Source organism: Tiliqua scincoides, chromosome 8 (assembly GCF_035046505.1).
Source record: "Tiliqua scincoides isolate rTilSci1 chromosome 8, rTilSci1.hap2, whole genome shotgun sequence".
Taxonomy (NCBI): Eukaryota; Metazoa; Chordata; class Lepidosauria; order Squamata; family Scincidae; genus Tiliqua; species Tiliqua scincoides.
Window position 1 is genome coordinate 42,713,693 of NC_089828.1, and position 18,048 is coordinate 42,731,740.

Genomic DNA, 18,048 nt, shown 5'->3' on the forward strand with positions numbered 1-18,048 from the left:
GACTCTCCTGCCTCGCCCCCAAGTGAAGGGTTTCTCTTCCAGGGCCCCATTCATCTGCCACCTTCTCAGTAGCTAGCAAGTGGGGGGGGGGGCGGTCCACCCTGGGTGACATACTCTGGGGGTGATGCTCCTTGAGGGGTGATGGGTGTACCATTCGTCCCTACCAAGCGGAGGCCCATGCTGCATTTGGTGGCTGATGTGTTCTTCAGCCCCCCCAGACTCTGAACATCTGTAAATGGCTGCCCTGGGAGCAATTCAGCGGTGTGCGTGATAATGCAATGATGTCATCGCATCACTGCTGAACCACTTCTGGGTGCCGCGTATTGCTCTGGGTGAGTACACTACATGGGGGGTGACGTGACACCCACCCACCACATGCTGGTGTTGCTCCCCAAACCCAGCACCTGCACCGGCTGCTTCACCCTCCCTCATGAGTGGCCTTCTTCTGACCCCGTAGGTCTCTTCTTTTGCTCTCTCCTCTCAGGTAAATGGTGACTCCCACCTTTTGAGCCATGCTGGATCCAAGAACGCGGTTGGCGAGAGCAGCCCTTTCGCTGAGATAGCCATGAACAGCTGCAAATACAACGGAGGCGTCATCCGTCCACTCAGCAGTCTGAGCACCTCCCACCGGAACCTGCATGAGCTGGACGCGGAGACTCAGCCCTTGCAGACCTTCAACGACTCTGGTCTGGAAGTGGTGGTCTCCAAGTCTGAGCACAGCAAGACTTTGGACACCCACCTAGATGAAGAAGTGGAGGCAGAGGGGCTTTCCCACCGCCAGAAGAAGAACCAGAACGTGGGCTACCGACTGGGCCATCGACGGGCCCTCTTTGAGAAGCGGAAGCGGCTCAGTGACTACGCCTTGATCTTTGGGATGTTTGGGATTGTGGTCATGGTGACGGAGACCGAGCTTTCTTGGGGCGTCTACACAAAAGTAAGCACATCATCCTTGCCATCATTTGGATACCTGAGTGCCTGATCATAGCAATGAATTAGGCCGATCGTCAGATTGAATACATCATAGTCAATTAACCTCATGGTTTTGGATGACTGATTGATTAATTGGTTAAAAGCTGAATCTTATCTCCCCCCCCCCCCACTCCTGTAGCTGTGCTCTATGCTTTGGTATGAGGGGGCCAATCGGAAGGGAGAGGTAAGGGATTGCCAATGGGTCTCCTTGAACCTGCACCAGCTTTTTAGCTGGCACAAGTCTGAGGAGAAAAAGGGGGTGTGCCCGCAGTCTCTGGGAAAATTCATCTGGTGCAAGTTCCCCACACTGGGTGCCACCCCTCCAAAATGCCTCCAGCCTTCCCCCTGTTCTGCCCTGTTCTGCCCATCCTGTGAACTCACCAAGGTAAGTTTAGTGGGGTCTCTCCTTGCTGGTGTTGTGCACTGTTTGTGGCAGCGCCTTGGAAACATGCTATACACACACTTCTGTAATGGTGTTTGCAATTATATAGATTGTGTTCTGCTGCCAGAACACTAGTTTCGGACCACCTTTTTAGGATTGGGCTGTTAACATTTTAGTCTAACTGATTAATGGCTCAGTCCTGTTATGGCACTGTTTTGTCCGTGCAAGGCCTTTTAAGGCTGTCAGAATATGTGAGAAGCCATTTGGTGTGGCCTGGCTGCGACCACAAGCAGCCGGGTCCATGAGCCAGTGGACTGGGGAAGACTGCTGGTAGCCAGTCAGTCAGCACAGGGGATTGGAGTTAGGCAGGGAAGGAGTGGAATGAGGCAAAGAAGGGGAGGAATAGGGCGGTGGCGTAGCTGGAGGGGCGGTGGAACACACAGCCTCGCAGGGAGGTGGACGAACGGCCCCTCCCTTCGGAGCCATTCTCAGCAGGGGGGGCAAAACGTACTGCTCAATTCCCCCCCTGCCGGGAATGGCTCCAAAGGGAGGGGCCACTCACCCACCTCCCTGCCAGGCTGAGTGCTCCACCCCCACTCCAGCTACGCCACCGGGACAGGGCGATGTTGGGCGCAAGGACGAGGGCAGATTGGAGCTGGGCTGGGGGCAGTATTGGCAGCAGTGGCATGGATTGGAGGACGAGGATTTCCTTAAGGCAGTTGAGCCACTGGGGTTTGTGTCACCTGGTGTGAGAGGCCAGTGCATCACCCCCAGAATGGACTTCCTCCCATGCAGTGGGCAGGGCAGTGCCCAAGGTGGTGGGTGTGGTGATGTATCATTGCTCTGCCCGTTGGTCTTTTGGCTATAACTTTTGATAGAATAGAGATATTTCAATGCGGTTTGTTGCATTGCATTCTGCATACTATTCCACATCGAATGATATATAACAGGATGGTATTGGTTTTTGGTAAAAACCAAAAGCTTGAAAATTTGGGCCCATGCACGTCATTCGGTACAGCCTGCACCCTTTGCACCTGCCTAGTGACGTCACTACCTTAAGGGAAACATGGAGGGGGGGGGGGAGAGAAGAGAGCAAGGGGGAACTCCCTGCTCCTTCACCTGACAACCGTATCCCTAAGTTTTCCTTACAGAAGCTGCATCCTTGATTTCTGCATGACTGAAGCCTGCAATTGGGTGGACAAGGTGTTCCCCCCCCTCTCCAGTTTGACGCTTATTCTTATCCTCCCTGTCTAGGAGTCTTCATATTCCTTTGCCTTGAAATGCCTTATCAGCCTGTCCACCATGATCCTTCTGGGGCTCATCATTATGTACCACGCAAGAGAGATCCAGGTGAGATAACAACTTGCCTCTCCCCTCCCCCCCCAGCCGGCAGCCACCCTGCTTTTTTGTGGGGGGGGGGATTTTTTTTCATATTTTGACTCCTCCAACCTACTCCCATTCCACTGACATAAATGGCACATTGCTGCTGAGCCCTTCAGAGCTGCTGGAGCAAAGAGCTGGCCTCTCCATGCACCCACCACTGACTGACCTGGCTTGTGCCAAAGCAGGTAAAGTGATGGCAGGGACAGGCTGTGGGTAATCTGGTGAAGGTTCAGGCCTGGGAAGGCAGGGGCAGGAGTGGTTTGGGGACTTGAGGGGGTGGATCCTGGCAGTACAGCACAGCCCCCTCTTTTTTTGCAGCCCAACACACACCCTTCCTCTCCTCGGACTTATGCCAGCAAAATAGCATATAGGTGACCAAGCAGCCTCCCAGGAGATAGGTATAGAAATTTTTTACTCATCTCTTGCTGGCTTACTCCCCCATAACAGGCTGCACATGCTCTGTTGGTATGGCTGCATGCTATGGCCTGTTGGGAAATAGGACTGGGCTATTAGAGGAAAGCACCAGAGAAGTATGGTGGTCTGAGAGGAAAGCACCAGAGAAGTATGGTGGTCTGAGAGTGATTTTTTTTTTTTAAACCAAAGATGGGTGAAGTAGATAGGGGAGCAGATGGGACTGCCATGAGTATGGTCTGTTGGAGCCTGCAGTCATGATTCCATGGAGTTGAATGCAGGAACTGTAGGTCTGTGGCCCACCAGTGAGTCATGACTCTATTTTTGGTGTTTTGTGACAGTGGAGATTAGGCTATGCACATCAAGGATTAAACAACCTGCTAATTGAGCTGGGGCTGTGGGGAGCACTGCTGCCCAATCACCATTATAGCCACAGAGACTTGAGTGGATGGTAAAGTGAAACTTTTTTGTAGGTGGGTCCCATCTAAGGTATCTATCACCAAGCTGTGGGGACCGTTTGTCGAGCTTCGTTGGCATCTGCTCCCAGCTTGGTGAGGGGCTAAATGGCAAAGAGAGTTTGCTCATTAAAACATTGTTATGGACTGCAGTTGAACACAGAGAAATCTACTGCAATACCTGGAGATGTCACAATGGAAGAAAAAGCAGCTAGCGTATGATTGCCTGTATGGCACGCTAGCAATGACTGCCAGGCTTGACCCCCCTATCAGCTGGCAGCAGGGCTTTGCTGCCAGCTGATTGGCTGGCTGGCCTTAGGGGGCGGGACAACTGAGCCTGATCTGGCGCGCAGGCGCTAGACCTGGCTCAGTTCCGTTCCTGGAAGCGTCCCCCGCCCGCCCACCCTGTAGCTTGTCTGGGATTAGCTGGTCGCTCTCTGGAATTTTTTGAGCAACATCTGATTGGCACATGATGGTGTTTGTTTTCGCCTTCCTCAGACTGGTGGGCTTAATAACTATTGAAAGGTGGGCTTAATAACTATTGAGCTACGCCTGGAGTCGGGTGCACGCCCTATGAGAGTGGGGGACCTAGACGGCTAGGGCCATTTCCCCCACTTAGAACCCCGCACTTAGGATGGGTGTTGTTTACCTATATTGCCTTGTTGCTCTTGTTGTAATTTAATAAAGTGGCCCATTTAATCCCATACCTGTTGTCGGCTGTATTTATTGGGGAATGCATGGTAATGGCTATTTTCAATGGGAAACAGGTGCAACTTGATATAATGTATGTTGGAGGTGAACTGTCTGATTCATGCATCCCTCCATCCAATCTTTTGTTTTATAGTGCTTGGATTTTAAATATGCCAATAAAGGTTTCTTGTAAAAGATAATGTATGAATGGTTCTGAATAGTCAAGTTCTTAAAGATTATAACCTTGAGGTGTCCTTGAGAAATAGACATAAATGTGCTAGGGAGGATTTGGGAGCCCATTGCTGGAGCCGCCATAAAATTATGCTCCCATGAAAATTAAAATGTTGTTTACCAAACAGATCTTGCAAATATACAAATCTAATTTTGCATATTTTCAGTTTACTGATTTTGACATTCCTATACTGTATTTCCATTCGTCTTAGCTTGCAAATTCTCTCTAACGGTCCTGATAATCCATTAACAGATTATTAATTGATGGGAATCATCTGTCCTTTCTCCCCAAATTAACCACCAGCTAATTTTCTTTATCACATTTTATCCCACCTGTCTTCCAAAGAGTCCAAGGAGATGTAGGTCACAAGCAATTTGACCCTCACAGCAATCCTGTGTAATAAGTTGGGACCAAAAAGAAGGAGAGCAAAGTTGTTGCTTCAGAGTCCTATAGCCTGCAGTCCTGCACACATAAGTCGCATTGAAATAAGTGGGGCTTACTTCTGAGTAGACATGCATAGGATTGCACTGTCAGTCAACTTCGTGGCTGTGTAGAGACTTAAGCCTACATTTCAGACCAAATTTTTAACTACAGTACTGCCCCATGCTGGCTGTTTTCAGCTGTTCTCTATACACACTTTCCTGGGAGGAAGCCTTATTGAACACAATGGAACTTCCTTCTGAGTAGACATGCGCTATAAAGATTGTCCTCCAGGGGGCCTTGAATAGTGTAGAAATTGAACTTCTAAAAGCATGATAGGAAATGATTTGCTTTGATGGAAAGCCCAGAAAAGACAAAATCTGAGTCATTCTATATGCATGACATTGTATAAAGAAAAAGGTGATATGTTCTTGCCCTAAGGGGATGACTATCTGTAATTCAGCTGAGGGAAAGAGAAAAATGTGCAAGAAAACAATTTTTGCTGAAAGAGCAAGATAACGCCACAGGCATTCCTCCATTTCTGCGGGGGATCCATTCCAGGGCACTTTCAAGGATACAGATAAGAGGGAACCCTATCTCCGTGACCCCCAGCACTCATTAACATTATTTAGATACTTACCTCTGCAAAAATGTTGCTTCCTTTTACAGGATGCTATAAGCACACAAGCTTATAGCACGACATGCATGCTGCTGCAGGAAGCCTGAATGCTTGAAGAGACTAGCTTGAACATTAACAGGAAACAGGAATTAAACTGCTTTCTGTTAATGTTCAATCTAGTCTCTTCAAGCATTCAGGCTGCCTGCAGCCTGTCTGAATGTTGCGCTATAAGCTTGCATGCTTATAGCATCCTGTAAAAGGAAGCAACATTTTAGCTTGGAGCCAGCGGTAAGCACCTAAGCAATGTTAATGAGTGCAGGGGCGTGGAGCAGAGAACCTCAGAGGGCTGGATTCACAGATACTGGATTCATGGATATGGGGGGATACTTTTACTGGACCGACACAGGTCCTGATTTCAGGTTATCTGTTTCCACAGTTAAACAGCCCCTGCAGTTCGATTGACTGAAAGAAGTTGTGATAGATCTGACTTCCCTATCTTATAACCTGCTTCTGTCTTCTCTGCATAGCTGTTCATGGTGGACAACGGCGCTGATGACTGGAGAATTGCAATGACTTATGAACGAATCTTCTTCATTACTCTGGAGCTGATCATCTGTGCCATTCACCCCATCCCAGGACAGTACTTCTTTACATGGACGACCCGCTTGGCATTCACCTATGCCACCTCAGAGGCCAGCACGGATGTGGACATCATTCTCTCCATCCCCATGTTTCTCCGGCTCTACCTGATCGGGCGGGTGATGCTCCTACACAGCAAGCTCTTCACTGACGCATCTTCCCGCAGCATTGGTGCCCTGAACAAGATCAACTTCAACACCCGGTTTGTCATGAAGACCCTCATGACCATCTGCCCTGGGACTGTCTTGCTGGTCTTCAGCATTTCCTCCTGGATTATTGCTGCCTGGACAGTACGTGTCTGCGAGAGGTAGGCTTCTTCTCATTCCAAGAAGGAAGGGCAGTGGGGAATGTGCGTGGTCTTTGGGGTCCTTAGCACCCAGGTGCAGCCGTAAAGAAACCATGTTCCTTCAGATAAATTAAGGCTAGGCTTTGCTAACTTTTTTTTCACCCTTTCCTGCTTGTGTTGGATCAACTGTAGCCTGGAAAGGAAACCTATTCGCTGAAAAAAAAACCTATTCTTCCCCTCCAATCACTAACACCTCTCTCTTTTTCACTGAGTTGGCAGGGGTGGCCAAACTTACTTAATGTAAGATCCACATACCATAAACTTCAGATGTTTAAGAGCCACAATTTTCAAGAAGCATTTAAATTCTTAGATATATTTATTCACCATGAACACTAAATTTATATTTTAATCCAGTGGACAATCCATTTACCCTGTTTCCCCAAAAATAAGACCTACCCCGAAAATAAGGCCTAGTGTGTTTTTTGAGAATTGCTGAAATATAAGACCTAGTTGTGATCAGGGCCAGGACGGGGGGCGGGGGGCGGAAGGGGTCCTCAGGTGGGGGCGGGTGACAATGTGACCGGGAACGCTGCACTCCCGAGCCCGCCACCTAGAAAGCGCCTGCTGTGCTGCCTTGGGCAGAGGATGCTGAGGAGGAGCTGAGATAGGAAACAGCAAGTGAGGCAACCCTGCCTACCGGGCTCTGAGGCTCTCCACACTTTCCAGGGAGTAAGTCCCATTAACTATAAAGGGACTGACTTCTGAGTAGACAGGCAGGCAGGCATCCTCCTGGGCGCTGAGGGGACACCCTCTCCATACCTTCCAGGGAATGTCCCATTAACTATAAAGGGACTGACTTCTGAAAAAAATAAGACTGACCCTGAAAATAAGACCTAGTGTATTTTTTTGAGCAAAAAAAAAAAAAAAAAGAAAGAAAGAAAAAAAAAGACAAGACTTTGTCTTATTTTCGGGGACACACAGTATAAGCAGCAAATAATTATAAAGCTTGAAAATTTTTTTTCTTTTATATTAACCATGATGCAAAAAGGAGCTAAGCCAACATATTTCTGAGAGCCACACATTATATGTCAAAGAGCCGCATGTGGCTCACAAGCTGCAGTTTGGTCACATCTGCTATATGGGCTGTACCACATCATACTGCTGGTAGGAGTTCACATTGCTGTTCCATTAAAAAAAAATTCCTACATATAAAAATGTAGTAGGTCAAGGTATAGGCTAGCCTAGAATTCTCTCCAACATGCATGTTTTCAGTGTGGATGCTCTTCCATACCAAAAAAATAAAAATAAAAAAAAAATTCCCTGCATCTAGAAAGCAAGGCATTTGGGAGAATGGTTCTGCTTTTTGCCTAACATGCTAGTTTTCAATGTGCAGGCATTATTTTGTATGGAACAATATTCCAATAGGGAAGCCGTCACCCACAATCTGAGGTGGCACAACTTATGTACAGATTGATTACGTCTATAAGAATTAAACCTTGGAGGGAGGGAAAAACGGAAAGTTAAATCTATGAGGAATAAGAGGAATTCTGTGTCAGTGCTCTTTCCTGCTGTCCTTTCTTTGGAAGAAAGAAAAGGAAATTCAAACCAGGCTGAGCCAAGGAAAGGAGCCACCCTTATATCTTGTCTTGATGCTGTTTCCAGTTTCTCCTCACTGCACCCCACACAGGACAGTTACTGTGTGGGGTGAACTTGACTCTCTACCTTTTAAAATGACCCAGGGCCTGATCCTATCCAACTTTTCAGCACCGCTGCAGCTACAATGCAGCCCCAAGGTCAGGGAACAAATATTCCCTGACCTTGAGGAAGCCTCTGTGACTGCCACCCCACCAAAGGATGCAACGCATGCCCCATTGGCACCACTGCACCAGCCCAGGAAAATTGGATAGGATTGGGCCCCCAATCACTAACAATAGCTGGCAATAGTATGAATGCTCCTTCTTTCACTTCGTAACTGTCTGTGTTAGGGCTAAAATATTTTAATCTATTTATCAGTGAGATTATCTTTTAACATTAAACTAATGCCCCCAATTCATTAGGCAGCAGGCTTTAAAATAAATATATTTTTACTCAGTGGCATAGCTGGAGGGGTGCGGAGCACTCAATCCAGCAGGGAGGCTCAGCAGGGCAGGCAAGCAGCCCCTCCTTTCAGAGCCATTCCTGGCGGGGGTAGCAAAACGGAGCCATATGGCTCCTTCCATCTCAAGAAACAAGGAAAGGCTTCCCCCAAATCATGGCTGGCCTTTGGGGGTGAGGTTATAAAGCAATAGCCCATCTGGTAGCCCCTGGAATTCCTATCTACCCCCAGGCCTTCAAGGCAGCTAAGGCAGGTTCAGGACTATATAGCTGAGTGCAGGGGATCCTGAGACCAAATCCGGACTGGTGGGGGCAAAGACATTCCCTGTAAAATCCTGACCCTAAGAGGATGAGAGAGATGACCGAAAAGAATAGAACCAATGGTTGTATTCAAAGTCCTTGAGAAGAGGCTGTACTGCCAAACATTGAATACAAGGAAAACATGCAGGAGAATGTCTTAGTGTGAGTCTCTTTAATTATCCCCTCTCCCCCACCAAGGAAGGTACTGCAAGGGCTGGGCCTCATCCAAAGATTTTAGATTGCAACGGGTAGCATATAGGAAGAGGTATTCCTTTCATATACACCCATAACATTTGAGGCTTTAAAACTAAACTGCGCACAACAGTCCTTTTCATTGTGTCTGAACAGTGCAAGTCTATTCTTGTCTACTCAGAAGTCAGTCTCATTATGTTCAATGGGGTTTGCTTCCAGGAAAGTGTGTATAGGATTGCAGCCAAGGAGACTTACTGGTAACCTGCAGTTATTTAGGAACAAATGTTCTATGATCTCTCTGCCTAGTAACCATCACTGTAGAGATCTTCTTTACGTGCCATTGCAACAGCTGGAAGTTTCTGTCTTCCCCACAGAAGGCACAGCCGGCATTCAAGGAAGGCAAGCAAAAGGCATATTTAGCCACAGCTGTCTCCTGAGAATCAAGTAGCAAAGCCATGTCCAGCTGCATCTCGGAGTTGTGAATCGGCTCCTTCAGTAGGACAGAGTTTTGCAAGATTAGATCAAAGGTTCATCAAATTCAGCACCCTGTTTTGCACAGTGGCCAACCAGTTGCCCCAGTGGGGAGCCTACAGAACTCCTGTTGCTTGACTTCAGCATCTGATAGTCAGAGGTAGATTGCCTCCACGCATGGAAGTTCCCTTCTTAGCCCTCATGACTAGTAGATATTGATGAACCAATTCTTCTCCATGAATTTGTCTACTCCCTTTTAAAGTCAGTGGGTGTCACTACATCTTGTGGCAGTGAATTCCATACGTTTCTTTTGGTTTGTGTGAAAAAGTGTCTTTCTGGATTATTGACGGCCACAATTTGAACTTTTAGACTGGCTTAATAAGACTGGCACCATAAATGTGAACACGTACTGGGAGATACAGCGAAGGCACACAGCTAGGGATGGTCTCTAGAGAAACAAATCCAGTGCTAGGAAATGCTGAAGGACTATGGATTTGGTCAAATTATATACATTCAAAGAAACTAAAAAAAGTCATCAATGTATTGCTAAATCAGTAGCAGAGATTACTCGTATTTTGAAGGATCTGGGTTTCTCCCACGGCTGTGCCAGCTCTAGTGGTGTCCCCCAACTGTGCCGGCAGATTTCTGTGGGTGTCCTTGTGTCGCTGTGTGTGTGTGTGCATCGTCGATTCGCTTTCTCTTGGCCCTTGTTTCTTCTGGGCTTGTACTGCTCAATAACATGCTGTTGTTTTCCCTTCTCTCTAACCGCTGTGCTGCTCATAGAGACAAACTGTGAGTTTTCCATTAGTAGACGTCGGAGTAGATGCAAACTGTGCACGGAGGCCGATCCTTGCTTAGAATTTAAGATTAGCTGCAGCTGGCAGGGTGGGTGGGCTGTGGGGCCGCAGGGGCAGGGAGAGATCCCAGGGGCATGTGAACCTTGAAAGTAATCCCCAAACCTGTTTGTTTGGAAGGAACCTATCCAACCATCCATCTATCCATTTTGTGTTGCATTCCCATATCATATAATTGATCCCAGCAATGGAATTGATGCTCCTGAAATTCTCACTCCACTTTCTGTCCAGTTTTTGAAGAATTAGCGATAAACTTGACATTACTTTAAGCATGTACTTTGCAAGCACATATTTGTTTTAAAAAATGTTAACTAGCAGTTGAAGCAGGTTATTGATTGGGGCCTTGGTACAGGGGAGGAGTAGTCCAGTCCAGGTCACACATCCCTGATGTGTGCGTGTACATCTGTTATGATGGTGGTGGGAAAGATATAAATGAACTGAAGAAAAGATAGCTCTGGCAATCTGTGTATGCTCAGATCGGTTCAGGAGGTAAACTTAGATCTAGCAGTCAGGTTCAAATCCCCGCTCAGCCATGAAGTTTCCTGGGTGACCTTGGACCAGTCACTCTCAGCCTCACCTACCTCATTGGGTTGTTGTGAAAAAAGGAGAGGAGGAACTATGTATCCCACCCTGAGCTCCTTAGAGGGTGGTATACATGTGCGGAAAATAAACTTTCAAATTCCCCTAGTTCAGTGGTTCTCACACTTTTAGCACTGGGACCCAGTTTATAGGATGATAATCTGTCAGGACCCATCAGTAGTGATGTCATTACCAGAAGTGACATCATCAAGCAGGAAGAGTTACAAACCTAGGCTGCAGTCCTACCCACACTTACCCAGGAGTAAGTTACATTTACTGTCATAGTTAAAAGCACATACATAGTAGCCTATTAAAAGTACAGATCTGTAACATTTTTCCAAATGCAGTCACAAACGATGGTAGCATCAAGTCTAATATATTAAAAATAAAATATTGAAATGAATAGGGTCCCACCTGAGAGTGGGTCGCAACCCACCTACTGGGTTCTGACCCACAGAAAGACCGGAAAGACCCTCTTCTGCCATTGCTCTTCAGCAACTGGAGGTAGCCACCTGGAGGTAGCATGTAGCCATCATGACTAGTAGCCACTGGTAGGCTTGTCCTCCATAAATGAAGTTTCTTGTAACACCAATTTAGTGCTCCACACTTTTGACTGGGTGAACGAACAACAAACTGGGAAAATGTAGTTCTTGCTGCCGTCATCCAAAAGTAGAGCGATCAGACCAAAGAAAACTATCTTGGGAAAACCTTCTTCCCAGGTTATCAGGGAGCTCCAAAATCTCTTTCTGTGCATATGCACATGCGCAATCTGTCTATCCATCTCTCTGTGCCATGCAGACATGGCCGCCATGTTCGTCTGTTGGGGCAGAAACCACTAAGAGTCCTGGGCTAACCAATTGATTGTGGCTGAAATTTGAAACATGGACACTGGCCAAACATATCAAATGTAACTCTCAGAACAAATGTGACACAAGAGACCTGTGAGCAGATCTCCCTTAACAACAAAAACAAAACAAAGCCATGAGGGAACCAAAATTGGATTGAGGCAGTGGTACTGGTTGTGTGTGTGTAACTATGCGCCATTTTTTTTTCTGACTGAAACGCTTCCCCAGAAAAGACAGGCACAATACTGAAGAAGCACAAATCACACCTTTGGGGGAAGGGAATTAGGATAGAGAAAATGGAATGGCAGGCAGGAAAGGGTGACATCCCCCTCTTCACTACTGCCACCATGTTCAGAATCAGAGGGCGCACCTGATGACCACTTCAAAGGAAGGAAGCCTCCAATTGCAGATCTCCTGTGTCATGCGTAGTAACATTCTCAGCTTGTAGATATACAGAAAGGGTATAGGGGTGAAAATTGTCTACAGTGAGGCCCAAAGACCACAAACTGCAAAAGATCTACTAAACCTGTACCATTTTTTTTTCCCACAAAAGAGTACACGCAATCTAGTGACAGGCCCATTACATACTGGACAACTGTGAACTGGTCATTGGCATCTCCGGACATTTGTGTCCTTTTTTTGGTTTTTGGTTTGCATCCCAGATTAGATAAGAATGATTAGAGAGCTGGTCTTTGACCAGACCGCCCCAATTTCAAGACTTTGTTCAGTCTTGAAGCATACCTGGTAACCGTGGGTCAGTCACTATTTCTCAGTTTAACCTACCTCGTAGGGTTGTTGTGAGGGGAAAAAGGAGAATGAGGTGTCATGTAGACCAGCATTTCTCAAAGTTTGTCCTCCGCCATACCCCTTCACATGGAAATACCACTGGAAGTAACTGGCAATGATTAGGAGGCCAGATGCAATGCAATCTCGTCTGATCTCGGAAGCTAAGCAGGGTCAGGCCTGGTTAGCACTTGGATGGGAGACTGCTCAGGAATACCGGGTGCTGTAGGCTTATACCATAGTCTTTCGAGACTGAAGGTTGCCAACCATGTCTTGAGCATGCACAAAGCGCACACTGGAGCACTGCCTGCCAATTTGAGCTGTATACTGGTGCTTCTACTGCTACTTGTCATGTTACATTGCTGGTCTCACTGCCAGGCGGCAGGGGTCTGGGAGTTCCACGGGTACCACTGGACACTGCCTCAAGTACCACTGGTTGAGAAACACTGAGGTAGACCATCCTTGCCAGAAGGATGGGATAGAAATGTAGAAAAATAATACATAAAAGCAGAGTGACCCATTCAAAATTACAATAATTGATAATACTTTACAAGCTGGTCATTCCACTATGTTAATTTAACACCTGCTGTTTGAAAGGAACCTCCAGTTAGATTGGAACCATGAGTTGTCCTCTCACAACAGTTGTTAAATTAGCATTGCATAGTCAATAAGATTATATTGACACCAGTTGCAGCTGTTGTGAATACACCTGTCTGGGGTCGGACTTAGCACCCAGCAGCAAGTCCTCACCATGGGGTGAGGATAATGGTGCCAGTGGGGCTTCTCCAGGCCACATCAGGCCCAGTGACCAGGATGCAGCAGCACTTGTGGCCCTGCCCAGCTCAGCTGACGCCTGGGAGGATGTGCATCTAGGCGGCAGGAGGTGGGGCTGGGCTGCTTCTGGGTTTGCTGTTTCCTATGCAACCCAGCTCCAGGCTGGAGAAGGCCTTATAGGAGCCAGTGGTGGCCTTGGAGATGTGGCTGCCTCTCTTAGCCATGGGGTCCGAGAGGTGAGGAGGAGCAGGAAGAAGATAAGGAGGAGGAGAGCCGGTGCAGGGGGTTGGAGGGAGGGAGAGAGATTGAATGGGGCAAAGGTGGGCAGAACTGGGGAAGAAGTGGACAGAATGGGGTAGTGACAGGGTTGAGGACAGTGGATCAGGTTCATTGGAGGGGGGTGGGATCAGCAGCGGTGGCACATGCCAGATCCCCAGCCCCTTCCTGGGCCTGTCCCACCTTCATGCGGTAACGTGGACTTGCACCAGCTATTGAGCGGGCACAGATCCACATTGCCCCATAGCACTTCTGGCACTTAGCGGGCTTACTCTGTGGCAAGGAGTAAATGTCCCCTTGCCCTGAGGAGACATCAAGCAGCTGAAAATCCCCATCAGGATTTACTGGAAGCTGTGCCGGCGCCACATGGCGATTTAGGTAGGATTGGTCATATTCTCGAAATTCATCTTGGCTGCAGTTGTGCATCTGAAGGTACGGGGGGACAGACCATGTTGCACAGTTGCTAGGCAACTTCTTTCTTCTCTCTGCAAAATGAGTGAATGGGGGCTGAGCTGAAACTCCAAGGAGGGCAGGGAATCCCCCATGTTCAGGAATTAACTCCACGATTACGCATGCAATGGTCAGTTAAATTTTGAATTGTGGATTGTGGGAGGGAGCTGATTTTGGCCAGCTGCCATTCATTCCCTTTGCGAGAGAACGACTGGATGATTTATAAGACTTTCAAACATGTGTCCAAACTGCAGAAGATGCAGCAGTTAGACTTCATCCTGTCCCAATCTTATTTTCTCCTGTTTGGCCACGGCCACGTCTGCTGGTGGAGACAAAATAAATGTTCAAACCAGGGGTGTCAGATTCATTTCATCCAGTGGACCAAATAGCATTCATTCGTGGCACCTGCTGGGGGGACGGAAGTGACATCATTAAGCAGAAAATGACATCATTAAGCAGATGATGGCCAGAAATAAGCACTTGGTTCTCACACAGAAGCTCATTGGCTGCAAATGACAGAAGAGAAAATATGCAAATCTTGATCATATTTTCAAGAAATGTTCAAGATATGGGAGATCCCAGTTGTCACATGGGGTGCCCTTTCAGCAGCGCTGCTTCTGCTGAGGGATGGCTTTGCAATTGCAGCTCAGGTGCTCTGCTAAGTGATGTCTTGGCAGAAATGGTGCTGCTGAAAGGGCCGCCTACATGATAACTGCGCTTTCCTAAAACCTCGGCAGTACCTCTCTTTTCCCTTTCTCACCCCTTTTGGTCTGTCCCTTCCTGCAAGGCATTCCTTGCCTTCTGAGACCTTCTTCATCTTTCCCTCCCTCAGCAGAAGCAGCATTGCTGAAAGGATGGCACTAAGAGACCCCAATTATCACGCGGCCAGATAAAGAGCTTCTGTATAGTACCATATTCATTCTGTAAAAAGTAAAAAAAAACAAAAACCACCCACTTCCTGTTTTCATTGCAAAACCGAAAGTGTTTTTTTTTTCTTTTTAACTTTCCCCAGACATTTAGAGGCTTGGGGAGCCCTGCAGAGGGGTCTGCAGGCTCCTGGGACCCTCCAGGAAGCTGGAGCTGGCTGTAGGTAAGTAGGGAACCTCCCTTTGTCCCTAGCAGCTGCGTGATCCTGGGGATCACATTGCTGCCCCTTCCTTTCCCTGCCCCTTAAGGGGCCAGAGGCAGGGTTTCTAAGACTGGGGCACTGTGATGCCCCGGTTTGAGAACCTCTGGTCTTGGGGATTGCACCTGGTCCACCAATGACAAGTGGGGTGGCTGTTTTCTTTCCCCAAATGCATTGTATTTCAATTTGCAGGTCTTATTTTTATTAAGAATACAGGTATGTATCACATAACAATGGGAATATGTTCTCCGAACCCCGTCATGAAGTGATTTTGTCATTATGCAAAATCCTTACCTTTGTGTTGGTGGTGTTGTACTGGTAGTGTTGGTGTTGTCATTAGAAGACCCCAGAGGCCTCTCCCAGCTCACACTTGGCCTCCATGGGTCTCAGAATAGCCTGCAGAATTGTCCAAAGCTACTTCTGGTTTTTAGAAGCAAAGTGAAAGTATTGTCTTTTGGAGGCTTCTGCCTACCATTCCAAGGACCGTGGAGGCCTGGCATGACCCAGAAGAGGGCTCTGGTGCCTCCTAATGACAACCCCCAAAGGTAAGGAGTTTTCAACTACTGTACAATGAACCAACAACGGACTGTTGTATATGCAGTCCGTCACTGGTTGGAACATTGCGAAGTGATACACACCTGTATCTATATACTGTTTTTCAACAAATATTGTTCACACAGTGATATCTCATATTGTACCATTCAGGCTGAGAGCTAGGTGAGAAGGAAGCTACTCATCAAGACCCACAGCTTATGCTATTGCACTGCAGGGGGAGTGGATTTGTCCATCATTTCTTCTCCCTGAATTTGTTCCATATTATTCTGAGCAAAGATTCAGAGTTTCAGCTGGAGCTCCTACAATATGTAAAGCCATGATTCATTTCACTTAAGTCTTGTAGAGGACGACATGTGGGTGCACATTGCCAATAAATGAATCCTTCATGATCTTTTTTATGTATGTATTTAACCTAGATAGGTACAGATTTTGTAGCATTCCTGTTCCAGGACAAAAATACAGGTGCAGCCTATTTATCCACTGATTTTTTTATCTGCAATTTGTCTCAATGAGAATGGGGTGGGGGAACTGAAAGTCACACACACCTTTGCCTCCTTTGCCCTGCGCTGTTGTCTAGATCCTTTTCCAGGCAGCTGCCTCGCCCAGGCAGGGAAATAGCCCTAGAGCCCTGGAAGAGGCTCTCCTTGCAAAGGAACAGTAACACTCCTGGAGCCCCTGAGCCAGCTGAAGAGGGGAAGGGGCCCCCCCAAAATCTCTGTAGCCAGAACACGTGCAGGAAGGTGGAGCGCTCTCTTTCTCTGTCTCTCTCTCTCTCACACAGACAGGGCAGGTGTGGTAGCAACAGAGGGGATTGCTTTAAAAAACCCAGGGAGTGTTTGTCAAATTCCCCCCCTCTCATTGAGATGGTGCAGGCAATCATTGACACAAACAAAACCCCCCTCCCATGGTGCAGGCTATCACCGACACAAGCAAGCCTTCCCACCAAGCAAAGCATGAGATATTGCCTACAATCCTCTCCACACTTTCCTGGGAGTAAACCCCATTGACTACAATGGGGCTTACTTCTGAGTAGAAAAGCATAGGGCTGGACTCTTAAAAGCTCAACGGGACAGCTGGCAATGGGGAGGGCTGAGTACGAAGCGGAGGGGAGGGGACTGACAACAGCTGCCTTAGTTTCCTTCCATCCGGAAGTGTCAGGCTGCAGTGTATTTGCGTAACTATATGGAATTTAGCACAACTCGTTTTTTGTTAATCGCAGCAAGTCATGGAAAGGAGCTAACTTTCCTTTCCATGACTTGCTGCGGATAAATGGGCTCCACCTGTAATGCCATTCTCCCACACCCTCCCTTGTGTTTCATGGTGGCATCTCTTTCCCCTATGTGTTGTCCTGAAAGGTTCCAAGCCATACTTTCAAAGGTTCACACACACCCCTGTTTGGGAAAGGAGGACTCTGTTTTAGACTGAAGATATGGTGGAGGGGAAAACAGATGGAGGGGGGAAGAGGGTTATGGGTTTTTTGACCCAGCCTGGGCAAGGAGAAGCTCCTGGTTTGAAGGAAGCAGCGATCCTAAATTCCACTTTTCACATTGCTTGGAGTTTAAATTGTTTGGGTCTCTCCATACCTTTTTGTCTTTGGGTCTTTTTTCCGCACTCTGTTTTTCATTAAGTTTCTCATTCCTTCCTCTTCTTTTGGTCCTCGTTGCATGCTTCCTTCGTCAAAAGCACCCTCTGCACAGAATTCTGATGCATCTTCCAAAATTGGCCCTTTTCTGTGTTGGCTCTTTGAAGAGGAGATAATATCCCCTTTTCTCCGTGCCACAATCTACCACTTTCTTTCCTGGCTGCAAAGGTTTTCACTGGAGGGTTTTGCTGAGAATCTGAATTAACAAAGAGTCTTGCAACACCTAAAGATTGATAGTTATATTGTGGCACCAGCTTTTCTGTATCAGAGGCCATTTTGGCAGATGCCCTTGACCTGTGTCTTTCTTGCTCACACCCCATCCCTTTTAAGATGGTGCCTGCTGGAACACATACATGTATTATCATGGAACAATAGTGAGTGCCTGGTACCACCCTAGGAGGCATTCCTCTTATCAGAGAGAATGTCTTTTGTATACTATCTATATACAATATGTATACATAGATATATACAATATATAGATATATATAGATAGATACCATCTTCTGTATTCCTCCTTTTCCGTCAAATAGAGGCATTCCCTCCTGCCATAGAAGAGGCATTCTGCACACACAGAACGGAATGCCTCTTCTAAGATGGGGTCTGCTATGACATGTGCATGTG

At 47.2% G+C, this 18,048-nt stretch overlaps 1 protein-coding gene across 1 annotated transcript in view; it reads left to right on the forward strand.

The window, feature by feature from the left end:
* The first annotated feature begins 544 nt into the window (after positions 1-544).
* KCNN1 (potassium calcium-activated channel subfamily N member 1) overlaps positions 545-18,048 on the forward strand; it is a 45,253-nt gene continuing 27,749 nt past the window's right edge. The window contains exons 1-3 of the mRNA XM_066635701.1: positions 545-934; positions 2,606-2,701; positions 6,089-6,507. Of these exons, the coding sequence (XP_066491798.1) occupies positions 566-934; positions 2,606-2,701; positions 6,089-6,507 (884 nt within the window). The 5' untranslated portion in view covers positions 545-565. The remainder of the gene's footprint in view (positions 935-2,605; positions 2,702-6,088; positions 6,508-18,048) is intronic.